Genomic DNA, 13,988 nt, shown 5'->3' with positions numbered 1-13,988 from the left:
AAGCATCTGCATTTTCTGCAGTAGCCTACCATGGGGAACCTTATAAGAACATAAGAAATAAGAGCAGGAGTAGGCCATCTAGCCCTTCAAACCTGCCCTGCCATTCAATAAGATCATGGCTGATCTGAAGTGGATCAGTTCCACTTTCCCGCTTTCTCCCCATAACCCTTAATTCCCTTGTCTATCAGAAACCTATCTACCCGTGACTTAAATATAGCCAGCAAGGCAGCCTCCACCACTTCAATGGGCAGAGAATTCCAGAGACTCGCCACCCTTTGAGTGAAGAACTTCCTCCTCAACTCTGATCCAAACTGCCCCCCACACCTCCCACTTATTTTGAGGCTGTGCCCTCTAGTTCTGCTATCCTTTCTAAGCGGGAAGAATCTCTCTACCTCTATGCTATCTATCCACTTCATTATCTTATATGTCTCTGTAAGATCCCCCCTCAGCCTTCTAAACTCCAACAAGTACAGACCCAGTCTATTCAATCTGTCCTCATAGGCTAACCCCCTCATCTCCGGTATCAGCCTAGTGAACCTTCTCTGTACTCCCTCCAAGGCCAATATATCCTTTCGCAAATGCGGTGACCAAAACTGCACACAGTACTCCAGCTGCGGCCTCACCAGTACCCTATATAGTTGCAGCAAGACCTCCCTACTTTTATATTCTATCCCCCTCGCTATAAAGGCCAACATTTCATTTGCCTTCTTGATCACCTGCTGCACCTGCAGACTGGGTTTCTGCGATTCATGCACAGTGACCCCCAGGTCCCTCTGCACCGTAGCATGCAGCAGCTTTTCACCTTTTAAATAGTAATCCCTCCTACTATTATTTCTACCAAAGTGGATAACCTCACATTTGCTAACATTATACTCCATCTGCCAGGTCCTCGCCCACTCACTCAGCCTATCCAGATCTCTCTGCAGACTTTCCGCGTCCTCCACGCAATTCGCTTTTCCACTCATCTTCGTGTCATCAGCAAATTTCGTTACCCTACACTCAGCCCTCTCCTCCAGATCGTCTATGTAAATGGTAAACAGTTGAAGCCCCAGCACCGATCCCTGTGGCACTCCACTAGTCACCAACTGCCAACCAGAATAGCACCCACTGATTCCAAAAATCAAATGCTTTGCTAAAATCCATATACACCACGTCAACTGTGAGTCAGTGCAAGTCAGCGAGTGCAAAGCTAATGACTGAACCAGATTTAAGAACATAAGAAATAGGAGCAGGAGTAGGCCATCTAGCCCTTCGAGCCTGCCCTGCCATTCAATAAGATCATGGCTGATTTGTCGTGGCTCAGTTCCACATTCCCGCCCTCTCCCCATAACCCTTAATCCCCTCTCTTATCAAAAACCCATCAACCTGCGTCTTAAAAATATTTAGCGAGGCAGCCTCCACCACTTCAACGGGCAGAGAATTCCAGAGATTCACCACCCTTTGAGTGAAGAAGTTCCTCCTCAACTCCGTTCTAAACCACCCCCCCTTTATCTTGAGGCTGTGCCCCCTAGCCCTACTATCCTTTCTGAGCGGGAAGAGTCTCTCTACCTCTATCCTATCATTCATCATCTTATACGTCTCAATGAGATCTCCTCTCATTCTTCTAAACTCTAACGAGTACAAGCCTAGTTTATTCAGCCTCTTCTCATAGCTCAACCCCCTCAACTCCGGCATCAGCCTAGTAAACCTCCTCTGCACTCCCTCCAAGGCCAAAATATCCTTGCGTAAGTACGGCGCCCAAAACTGCACACAGTACTCCAGCTGCGGCCTCACCAATGCCCTATACAGCTGCAGCAAGACCTCCCTACTTTTATATTCAATCCCCCTCGCTATGAAGGCCAGCATCCCATTAGCCTTCCTGACCACCTGCTGCACCTGCAAGCTGGGTTTTTGCGACTCATGCACAAGGACCCCGAGGTCCCTCTGCACCGTCGCCTGCTGCAGTTTTTCGCCACGTAAGTAATAGTCCTTCCTACCATTATTCCTGCCAAAGTGGACCACCTCGCACTTGCCAACATTAAATTCCATTTGCCAGTTCCTGGCCCATTCGCCCAGCCTATCTAGATTTAGTGCGGACTGGGATATGGGCAGCACTATTTTAGATGACTTTAAGTTTATGGAGGTAAAACATGGGAGGCTGACTGGGAGTGTATTTAAATGATGAAGTCTGGAGGTAACAAAGGCGTTGATGAGAGTTTCAGCAGCAGAAGAGCTGATGTATGGGGAGAGTTGGGTGATGTGATGGACATGGAAGTAAGCAATCTTAGTGTGGATAAGTAGTTGAAAGCTCATTCCAAGGTCAGATATGACGCTGTGACTGTTAACAGTCTGGTTCATGGATTGGGACAACACAGAAGGAGGCCATTTGGCCCATTGTATACATGTCAGCTATGTGCAAGATTAACTCACTTGGTCCCTCGCATTCCCTGTGGCATTTTTCTTTTTTAGCTACCTATCTAATTCACTGAAAGCTGTGAGCGAATTGGCTTTCGGCACATTTTCAGGCGATGCACTCCTGATCTTAACCACTTGTTGAGTTTTTATTTTAAATCCGCATGTCACTCTTGGTTATTTTGCCAATCACATTGAGCTGGTATCTTTTGGTTCTTGACCCTTTCAGCACATAATCAAAGATTCAACCTTAAGTTGTTTCCAGGAGAGGACTCAAAATCATGAACCATTTGGACAGATAGCGAGAAACTGTTTGCAGCATTTGGCCCTTGACCAGAGGACACTGATATGAGGTGAATGGCAAAAGAATGAGAGCCAGCATGAGGAAAAGCAGTGAGTAATGATGATCTGGGATGTACTTCCCTAGGATTCGCTGGAGGCAGATTTAATCATTACTTTTAAAAAGTAACATTAAGAGAAAATAGTTGCAGGGCTATGGGGAAAAAGGCAAGGAATGGGACTAATGGAGTTGCTCTTTCAATGAATCAACACAGACATGATGGGCCAATGGCCTCCTGCAATTCTATGAGTCAATGGTGAGAGAATGGAATTTTTGGTGGACGCAGCAAAAATGGCCACAATCTTCCCAAAGTTTAACTGGGGGAAATTTCTGCTTATGCAGTACTGGGGACAAATAATTTGACAATTCAGAGACACCAGAGGGGTCAAGAGAAGTGAAGGGGAGCAAACTGGATATCATCTCATGGGGAACTGACCTTTGTGCCCTTGTAGGATAGCAGACATAACTGTGCAGGAATAGGAAGAGGAGATATTGATGGTGATTTTCTGGCTACAGATTTGTAGGTAGGAATGGAACCATGCAATTGCAGTTCCACCCAACTGGACAACAGTGGAGAGGCATTGGAGGAAGATTGTGTGATCAAATGTGTCAAAAGATGTAAACGTGTTAAGAATAATGAGGAGTTTGTGCCAGTCAGAATCCCATAGAGTGTCATTTGTGACAATGATAAAGTACTGTGATGGGGATAGGAACATGATTGGAGGGATTCAAACATGGAGTTCTGGTGCAATTTTAGGAGGTATCAACATGTTCAAGGACTTTGCTGAGAAAAAGGAGGTTAGGAGTATCCTGCTCCAATCTCTCCACCACATTTTTGCTCCTCTTTAGCTCTGAAAAGTCACACAGACTCGAAGTGCAGGGTTTTCCAGCTGCGCTCATCCCAAGTCTGGAAAATCCTAGCCAAGGTCAGTGAACCTTTGCATGGTTTGTGTCCTGCCTTCTACAATTGCCGTGACAGGTGGGACAGGAAAATTCTGCCCAAACTGTTTCTCTCTCTGCAAATACTGCCAGACCGGCTGAATCTTTCCAACATTTTCTGTTTCTATTTCAGATTTCCAGCATCCGCAATACTTTGCCTTTATATTGGAAGTAGGGTGATCGTTTGCAAAGTTGCAGGTGCCCAAGGGGTGGGTGGGTGGGGGCGGGGTGGGGGAGAAGTGTGATGAGAGCAAATTTGAAGGAGAGAGAGAAAACATCTGAAGAGGGAGAATCATTTAAAATGTCAGCTGACATGGGAACCAGGAAGGAAAACTGGATGGTTAGTGGTGAGTTCCCTTTTAAATCCAGAATTACGTTAGAATGATAAGCAGTTTTAGCCACTGAGAACAGGCTCTGGTAGTGTTTTAATTAATTCATCCAGATCTGTTCAAGTTCCCTGGACTTAAGGTAGCAGAGATGAAATGGCCAGAGTGAGAGTAATGATTTTATTACAGACTAGGGATCAAAGGAAGAGATAAGGGTGTGGCTGAGAAGATGGATAGCTGCAGAAAAGCTGCGGTGAATAGAGGTTAGACTGTAGAAATCTTGAGCGTGGTTGTAACTGAAATGGAGGAGTTCTTCCTAAGGTTCAATACGGAAAGAGGTAGAGTTTGGGAGAGGAATCAGGATTGGGTGATGAACAATACAGGGAGGTGATCAGGATGGCCTTATCTGTGATTGATACTGCAGGAATGGTGAGGCTCAACCATCTTCAGCCACTTCATCAATGACCTTCCGTCCATCATAAGGCCAGAAGTGGGGATGTTCACTGATGATTGCACAACGTTCAGTATCATTCATTGGTTTTCACATATTGAAGCAGTCCATATTCAAATGCAGTAAGCCCTGAAGAGTACTTAGGCTTGGCTAGAAAATACTTAAGGCTGATAGCAAATAGCATTTATGTCACACAAGTACCAGGAAACGACTATCTCAAACAAGAGAGTATCTAACCTGCCTTCCCTTCACATTCAGTGGCATTACGATCACTGAATCCTCCACTGTCAACATCTTGGGGGGCTACTATTCATTGACTAGAAACCGAATTTGACCAACTATATAAATACTATGGCTAAAAGGACAGGTGAAAAGCTGGGAATTCTGGCAAGTCCACCATCTACAAGGCGTAAGTAAGGAGTGTAATGGAATATTCTCCACTTGCCCGGATGACTGCAGCTTCTACAAGATTCAAAACCTTCGACAGCCCCCAGGACAAAGCAATTCCCTTGATCTAAACTCTATCCAGTACCTTAACCCCGTACCACCAATGCATAGTTACTGTGGTATGTACCATTTATAAGGTGCATTGCGGCAACTCAGTAAGGCAACTTCAACAGCAACTTACAAACCCATGATCTCTACCACCGAGTAAGACAAGGAGAGCAGATGCATGAGAACACCACCACTCGCAGGTTTCCCTCCAAGCTACCCACCATCTCATATGGAAATATATTGCTTTTCCTCCACCGTCACTGGGTCAAAATCCTGAAACACCCTCTCTAACAGCACTTTGAGTGCAACCACACCACATGGACAGCAGCAGTTCAAGAAGGTAACTCACCACCAACTTCTCCAGGGCAAATGTGAAAAGGCAGTAAATGCTGGCCTAGCCAACGATGCTCACACCCCATGAAAGAATTAAAAAAAAAATGGCAAGGGCAAGTGGCTGCTATGACTATAGGTTGGGAGTTTATGCGCAGTGTGCGAAGGAAAGAATGAGGGGGCACAGGGGCAGTGAACTTGGAAAACAAAAGGTAATGAATTGAGCTGGAGATTAAAATCCACTAAGATGAGAAGTTGTGTGATTGGGAGGCATTTTATTACATAGTTTTTAGAGAAAATTTAGCATTCAAATAAATGTCTTATTACGAAACTACAAATAAACATTTGCACAATAGAACGACTAACGCATGGTGGCTGTATCTTTGCAAGAACAACAGTTACTTCTACTTTTCAATCTCTTGCACTACCAATTGCCTTTTTTCTGACTTCAGCTAACACCCACAAATGTACATATTCCAGCAAGCTTGCTAGATAATAACAGGGTGGAACCCCTGGCAGATTTCCTCCTGCCTCACCCCAGATCCACCACTGGTAGTGTAGAGTGATCTCAACTGGATTAAATTAACAGCACACATGGGAGGATGGGTGGAGGGAGACCTGGAATCTGCCTAATCAGTGATTCAGTTCCACAGATGAGCAATGCAGTCACTAATTCTTAGTTGCAATTTTATTCCATTAACGTTTTGCTTTTTCACGATTTCTGAATTGTTTCCTGATGCTTCTACACAGCATGTGGTGGCACACTGAATGGCAATGGAATGATAAAGTCTCCTTATTATCCTAACCCATACCCGCATAACAAATCCTGTGAGTGGATTATCAACCAGCCAGAAGGACAAGTGGTCACACTCAACTTCACTTCCTTTGACATTGAGAATGCTACAAACTGCAACCACGACTATCTGGAGGTACGCGAGCAACAATTCTTGATCAAGCTGCAAGTGAAACCAGAAATGACATAATACTCACTGTCCACATTTCATTTGTAAATTAATAGACCTAAATCTACCTCAGAAACATGATTGGACGTTCATCGTCAATACATTAATTATATTGAAAAACAACTTTCTTGCTTTAGAACTCAGAGGGATTGTACTAATTAGGAATAGAACATACAACTGAAATAACTGTACATAGAATCATAGAGGTTTACAGCATAGAAACAGGCCCTTTGGCTCAACTTGTCCATACCACCCTTTTTTTAAAAAACTCCTAAGCTAATCACAATTGCCCGCATTTGGCCCATATCCCTCTCTACCTCTCTTACCCATGTAACTATCTAAATGCTTTCTAAATTGTACCTGCTTCTACTACTACCTCTGGCAGTTTGTTCCAGACACTCACCACTCTCTGTGTGGAAAAAATGCCCCTCTGGACACTTCTGTGTCTCTTCCCTCTCACCTCAAACCTATGCCCTCTAGTTTTAGACTCCCCTGCCCTTGGGAAAAGATATTGACTATCTATCTGATCTGTGCCTCTCATTATTTTATATACCTCTACAAGATCACCCCTCAGCCTCCTACGGTCCAGAAAAAAAAGTCTTAGTCTATCCAGCCTTTCCTTATAACTCAATCCATCAAGTCCTGGTAGCATCCTAGTCAATCTTTTCTGCAGTCTTTCTAGTTCAATAATATCCTTTCTATAATAGGGTGACCAGAATTGCACATAGTATTCCAAGTGTGGCCTTATCAATGTCTTGTACAACTTCAACGAGACATTCCAATTCCTGTATTCAATGTTCTGACCGATGAAATCAAGCATGTCGAATGACTTCTTCACCACTCTGTCTACCTGTGTCTCCACTTTCAAGGAGCTATGAACATGTGCCCCTAGATCTCTGTGTTCTGTAACTCTCCCCAATGCCCTACCATTAACTGAGTCCTGCCCTGATTCAATCTACCAAAATGCATCACCTCGCATTTGTCTAAATTAAATTCCATCTGCCATTTGTCAGCCCACTGGCCCAATTGATCAAGATCCCATTGGAGATAGCTTTCTCCACTGTCCACTATGCCACCAATCTTAGTGTCATCTGCAAACTTATTAATCGTGCCTCCTATATTCGCATCCAAATTATTAATATAACTGACAAATAACAGTGGGCTCAGCACTGATCCCTGAAGCACACCGCTTGTCACAGGCCTCCAGTTTGAAAAACAACCCTCTACAACCAGCCTCTGGCTTCTGTCAAGAAGCCAATTTTGTGTCCATTTAGATACCTCACCCTGGTTCCTGTGAGATTTAACCTTATGCAACAACCTACCATGTGGTACTTGCATCATGTTTCTCAGTTCAAGAGGATGCATTGTTACCAAATGTTTCCTCTTGTGAGGCAATCCAGAAAAAGAGGTTACAGTATAGATTGAGAGGCGATAGATTTAAAACTGAGATGAGGATAAAATCCTTGTTGCAGAGGATGGTTAATTTGTGGAACTCGCTGCCCCATAGCGTGTTGGAGTCTGATTTGTTGAATAGTTTCAAGACGGAGATAGATATATTTCTAATAAAAAAGGATAAAGGAATATGGGAAACAGGTGGGGAGGTGAATTTGAGTCCCGGGAGAGATCAGCCATAATCTGATTGAATGGCGGAGCAGGATCGAAGTACTGAATTTGACTATTTCTGCTCCTAATTCCTATTATCTTTTTATAATTTTACAATATATAACTATTGAGCATTGTATTAATTGTCAGTCGAAAGCAAAAGGCAGGTTTATTTATGATTCAGGCACAATGCCTTCTCCAGTTCTGATGAAGGATTTGAATTGAAACGTTAGGTCAGTTTTTAATGGAGTCACCTTTAAAAATGACGGACAGGACTCAGATCTGCAAGTCCCATCCCTCTTTTATGGCAGATCTAATTTTTGCCAGTGGGGAAAAATGGGTTGGAATGTGACTCATGCATGGGAGGAACCTGAACTCAGCAGGACCATTTGGACTCAGTGCTGAGTTCACACTGACCCATTTTTTTGCTGTAGCAAGTGCCTTAACCTGCAATGTGAGATTTTCTTTTAGATTTGATGTCAATGCTTTTGAAGGGCAGATATGATCTATAGAACTAACACATAAGACAGCTAACAGAAAACTTGGCTAGAGGTAGTTTTTAAAAAAAACGTGTTAAATGAGGGAATCAGAGATAGACAGGCAAAAGAGGTTTGAAAAGAAAATTCTAGACCTTAGGACCTAGGCAGCTAAAGTCAGTGAACCAATGAAATTCAGAAACCTTAATAAGTCAGAATTGGAGGAGCAGAGAGATTTTGGAGGGTTGTTGGGCTGGAGAAGGTCACACGGATTGGGGAAGGCATTTTAACAACAGTTAAAATATCTGCAACAAGATACCACAGCTAATTCTTTTACAAATGATGCACTACTTTTGGTGAGCTAGTTATGATTTAAGTCCCATTTGAAACATTAATCTGACTTTCCTTTTTCAATATCAATCTGCAGGGTATTTCTGTGCTTTCTGTTCTTATTTTAGGAATAGTTTTGTTACGAAACAATATTGATATTTTCCCCAATAAAATAACAGCGTATAATTTTTAATGTGAACCTATAATTTTCTCAAAGGTCAGTTATGTGTACCTAGATTCAATTCATATAAACTACAGTGCAGAAGGAGGCCATCTGGCCTATCGAGCCTGAACTAATTACAATCCTACCCAGGTCCTATCCCCGCAACCCCACACATTCATCCTTCTAGTCCTGCTGACACTAAGGGGCAATTTATCATGGCTAATCAACCTAACCCACAATTATTTTTTCATTGTGTCCATAGAAAAGTTGATCAAGAGCTTATGATAATGCCTGTTGCTCATCTGAAAGGAGTCTGTTTGTTTTCAGGTCAAGGATGGTTCTGCCGAAGACTCTCCACTTATTGGTAAATATTGTGGTACCACCATTCCAGCAATAGTCCAGTCAACACAAAGGTCAATGTTCATCAAGTTCAAGACAGACTCTAACATAAGTAACCACGGATTTCGAGCTAAATATGGATCAGCAGAGAAAGGTAATTTAATACATGATTATTGTCACCCATGACACCTTTCATCCTTTAACCTTCTTAAGAAGCACTTTGGCTACGATAGACCCAAAATTGCAAGAGTTCTGGTGGTGTGGATCCATCCTGGTGCTAAACATGAGAGGGCAAATGAAGCCTTTAACACTTTGTACCTGATACAGATGCACAGCGTCCTAGCGATTATGATTGTTGTTATTTCTCTCCCCACACCAATGGGGCACAAGGTAGACTTTCATCTGTTTCCATAGCCAGTTTTTCATGGAACAGATTACCAGCTTATTGCCAGAGCCTAGTAGCTTAAGAAGTGCCACTTTGCATCAAATATGGATAATCAGGAGCCTCTCCTGCTTTTACGACCTGCCATTGGCATTGTTGGAAGAATTTTGCAGGTTGATACTCAACCTGTTGTCTGCATGATGAAAGCACCTTCCATGACCATCAAATACTGGGGTGGGAATGGAAACTGGAACTTCTGGTTCAGAGGCAGGGGCGCTGCCTGTTGTGCCACAAGACCTCTAATGGTTACGGTACTGGGCTAATAATCCAAAAGTTAAAACCCACCATGGCAAGTCGTGTTGGCTGGTAACATAAAAATGACTATGAAATCTGGCTAAAGTCCCGTGGAGAAGAAAGCCTGCCACTCAAGCCTGATCCGATCTACAAGTCACTCCAGTCCCACACTTCATGGTTGGTTTTCAATGGAATCAGGACAGCTAGGTATCGGCAATAAATATTGACCTGTTTGTATTGCCCACAGCTGGACAACAGAAAAAGATATTTCTGCAGGAGAAAGAAAGTTGCTGAACAGTAAAAGCCACAACAATTATGTGAATTGTTAAACATAGAAACAAGGAGCTGGAGTAGGCCATTTGGCCCTTTGAGCCTGCTCTGCCATTCACTTTGATCATGGTAGATCATCAAATTCAATATCCTGATCAGAATTATTATATTATATTTGATCTTATTCTGGTTAACTTTGCCTTCAGAGTTCTCTTCCTGCATATAATATCTTGTTTTTGAGTTCTCTGCCTCCAAAGGGGAGTCCAGCCAACAGCACTGTAACCCCTGTCATGGGTAGGGAAAGGTAGCAGGTCCTGAATCAGTCTCAGCCAGAATGGGAATTGAACTCCATGCAGGTGGCATCAGTCTGGTCCATACCAGCCATCCGACCAACTAAGCCAACCAGCCTCCTGAGGAGCTGTGCTACTGTGGCAACATATACTTTCAAAAGCACAGTGTGGTCTGGAGTTCCAATTTCTTTCCATCACATGGTGACCAGGAAGCTCCCCCACTCTGACTGGTTGCCTTTGGTGTACATCTGAAGGGTTTACAACCAGCCTGACCCTGTTATTAACATTGTCCACCAAGCCCTGGAGTTCAGCTTAAACCCAGAGCTTTTGTCTCAGAGGCAGTGACACAATCCATTGTGTCACAGGACCTCCTCCATATCTTGTAGGTTAGTCCATAGGCCTCACCTGTTGAAGTTCCTTTCTGGAAGCTAGTTTTCTTGTATGTTATTAACCTGATTTATTTAAACTGACATAAATGTTTATTGCAAGATGTTTTTTGCATTGATTTCTCTGGCTGAGTAAAGCACCATTTTATTCATCGTGAAAGGTCACTTAATGATCAGAAGAGCTGTACTGTTGGATTTATTAGCTATGAGGGCTCCTTGAGGTCTACTAATACAGATACTTATTAAAATAGACTATAAACATAATTATGTTTGATCTATGACATAAAATGCCTGGTAGTTTGAACATTGCAGAGAACTTGCTATAGTCTACAGGCTCTGACATAAACTCAGATATAAATATTAGGAGTAACAGATGTGTTCAGTATAGGGCTAACGGGAGGACTTTGAATAGTGTGGAGGAGCAGAGGGATCTAGGTGTATGTGTACATAGATCCCTGAAGGTTGGGAATCAAGTAGATAAGGTAGTTAAGAAGGCATACGGTGTCTTGGCGTTTATTGGTAGGGGGATTGAATTTAGGAGTCGCAGCGTCATGTTGCAACTGTACACAACTCTGGTGTGGCCGCACTTGGAGTACTGTGTGCAGTTCTGGTCCCCACATTACAGGAAGGACGTGGAGGCTTTGGAGAGGGTGCAGAGGAGGTTTACCAGGATGTTGCCTGGTATGGAGGGGAGGTCCTATGAGGAGAGACTGAGGGATTTGGGGTTGTTTTCGCTGGAAAGAAGGAGGCTAAGAGGGGATCTTATTGAAACATATAAGATGATTAGAGGTTTAGATAGGGTGGACAGTGATAGCCTTTTTCCTCGGATGGAGAATGCTAGCACGAGGGGGCATGGCTTTAAATTAAGGGGTGGTAGTTATAGGACGGATGTCAGGGGTAGGTTCTTTACCCAGAGGGTGGTGAGGGATTGGAATGCCCTGCCTGCTGCGGTTGTAAATGCGCCTAGTTTGGGGGCATTTAAGAGATCTATGGATAAGTTTATGGATGAAAAGGGATTGGTTTAGATTAGTGGGTCAGTGTTTTTTTTTAAAAAACTGGTCGGCGCAACATCGTGGGCCGAAGGGCCTGTTCTGCGCTATAATGTTCTATGTGCTATGTTCTATAAATGAGTTAGGATGATCACATCCTGCTGTTGGATCCTTTGCTGACATATCTGCAATATATGTACTCATCTGAAAAAATGATCAGAATTGTCAGAACTAAGAATGTAAAGTACTTTATCATTCAAAATTCCTCTTTGTAACAAACAGTGAGTGATAAAAATAATAATTTTCTTTGTAGATTGTGGCGAAGTTCTGACACAGTCAGTTGGTACCATTACCAGCCCTGGACACCCGACAGATTATCCACACGGTGCAAAATGCATCTGGTATATCTCAGTTCAGCCTGGATATGTTATCCGTCTAACATTCACTTCCTTTAATATTGAATATCACATGAACTGCACCAAGGATTATGTTGAGTTATATGATAATGGTACCATTAGTTCTGGCAGACCACTAGGAAGGTAAGAAATTCTAAGTTTTGTGTCTGGTGACAGTCAGTAATGATAATCACTCAGGTATACTGGATATCCAGCACTATTGAGTGCTTCCAAAATTGAGTTGCCATTATTTACCAATAATCCCTTCAGGAATAGATTGATATGCTGCCATTAATTCATTCTACATGTGACAGATTCTAAGGGAAGGCAAATCTTCCAAGCCTAGCAATTAAAGTGTTTTGAAATCAGCAACTTAACCTTTTCACTCATTCAAAACTGCAGCAGTCCTCAGCATAGCTAATCTTGTCAACTTGTTTGGGAACGGACAGACTGTGGGGCTCATAATGGGCTTCCTCAACTTGGTGCAGCTTGGTAGCACAATGATTAGCATTGCTGCCTCACAGCACTGGGGACCTGGATTTGATTCCCAGCTTGGGTCGCTGTCTGTGTAGAGTCTGTTCTTCTTTTGTTTGCATGGGTTTCTTCTGGGTGTTCCAGTTTCCTCCCACACCCCACAGATGTGTGGGTTATTTGATTGGCCATGCAAAATGGACCTTCTGGGCTTAATTTTACCATTTTGATTCTAAGTGCTGAATCTGGGCATGATTCAGATCTGACTTGGAAGCCCTGTTCTCAGGTGCCCCCACACACAATCAGCCTGAAAAAAAAGTCATGAATCTGAATCGCACTGTGGGCAGGGCTTATCATGCCCGCTGCTCCAATTGGAGCCTTCAACTGCGCACGCGCATTAAAAAAAATTGAAAAGCGCTCCCCTGTCACATCGCTCCCAGGCCACAAAAAGCAGATAAAGTGGCCTGGGAGCGATGGCCCCCACAACATAATTATCCCCTTTATGTACCCACTACCCAGACCAATTGTAACCCCCTGCTCCACTTCCGCCCTCCCCCACGATCATCCACAGAGTGGCAGATCTTCCACCTCTTCCACTCCACCGATTGCCGGCAGAGTGTCCCCTACCCAGCGGAGATTCATCTGGCCCGCCTCCCTCCCTCCCCGCCACTGATCTGAGTTAGAGAGCTGCTGGAAGCTCTGAGGCTTCGGAGGCTGGAGTGCCTGAAACAGACCTACGCCGAGCATATCTGTTTCATGCCAAATCTGGATGGGCAAACATGATGGTAAAGCGGGAAATGCTGATAAGTTTGGGTGTCCAGCAATTTAAATTAAATGCATGCAAATTGTACTATTCACCTCACACCCGACTTTACTAAGATTTTGTGCTTGAAGATCAGGCCCTTAGTGTCAGGGAGTTAGTAGGGTAATTAGTTAGAGTTATGGGGTTAGGGCTTGGGTGGGATTGTGGTCAGTGCAGACTCGATGGGCCAAATGGCCTCCTTCTGCTCTGTAGGAATTCTATGATTCTATGAACTTTGGGCAGACAATTTGACAAAACTTTGAGTAGAAGTTATAGCATTCCTCAATGGGGAGCAGGGAAAATTCACAACACACTTGTGTCCCTCTTAGTGGATAATCTGGGCACAGTGAGCAAATGTTATTAAATCTGTTCGTATTTTTGTTTTTCTGTATTTCCCACATTGCCACCAACCTTCCATACATTATTATTATGTATAAAGAGTGTACTATGATAGAAAATGAAAATTGATATTAGTTTTAATGTAAATTTTTGCTTTGGAAATTAAATGCTTTGATAGAAAAATCAAACATTAGACACAAAAGAAGACAATAACTACTGCAATGCA

At 43.3% G+C, this 13,988-nt stretch overlaps 1 protein-coding gene across 1 annotated transcript in view; it reads left to right on the top strand.

Annotated features, from left to right (window-relative positions):
• Positions 1-13,988, top strand: part of cubn (cubilin (intrinsic factor-cobalamin receptor)) — a 327,704-nt gene that overhangs the window by 56,741 nt on the left and 256,975 nt on the right. The window contains exons 17-19 of the mRNA XM_080214655.1: positions 6,023-6,201; positions 9,133-9,298; positions 12,069-12,294. Coding sequence (XP_080070781.1) covers positions 6,023-6,201; positions 9,133-9,298; positions 12,069-12,294 — 571 coding nt within the window. The remainder of the gene's footprint in view (positions 1-6,022; positions 6,202-9,132; positions 9,299-12,068; positions 12,295-13,988) is intronic.

Source organism: Carcharhinus amblyrhynchos, chromosome 2 (genome assembly GCF_965287045.1).
Source record: "Carcharhinus amblyrhynchos chromosome 2, sCarAmb.v2.hapA, whole genome shotgun sequence".
NCBI classification, from domain to species: Eukaryota; Metazoa; Chordata; class Chondrichthyes; order Carcharhiniformes; family Carcharhinidae; genus Carcharhinus; species Carcharhinus amblyrhynchos.
This window is presented reverse-complemented; position numbering and strand designations above follow the sequence as displayed.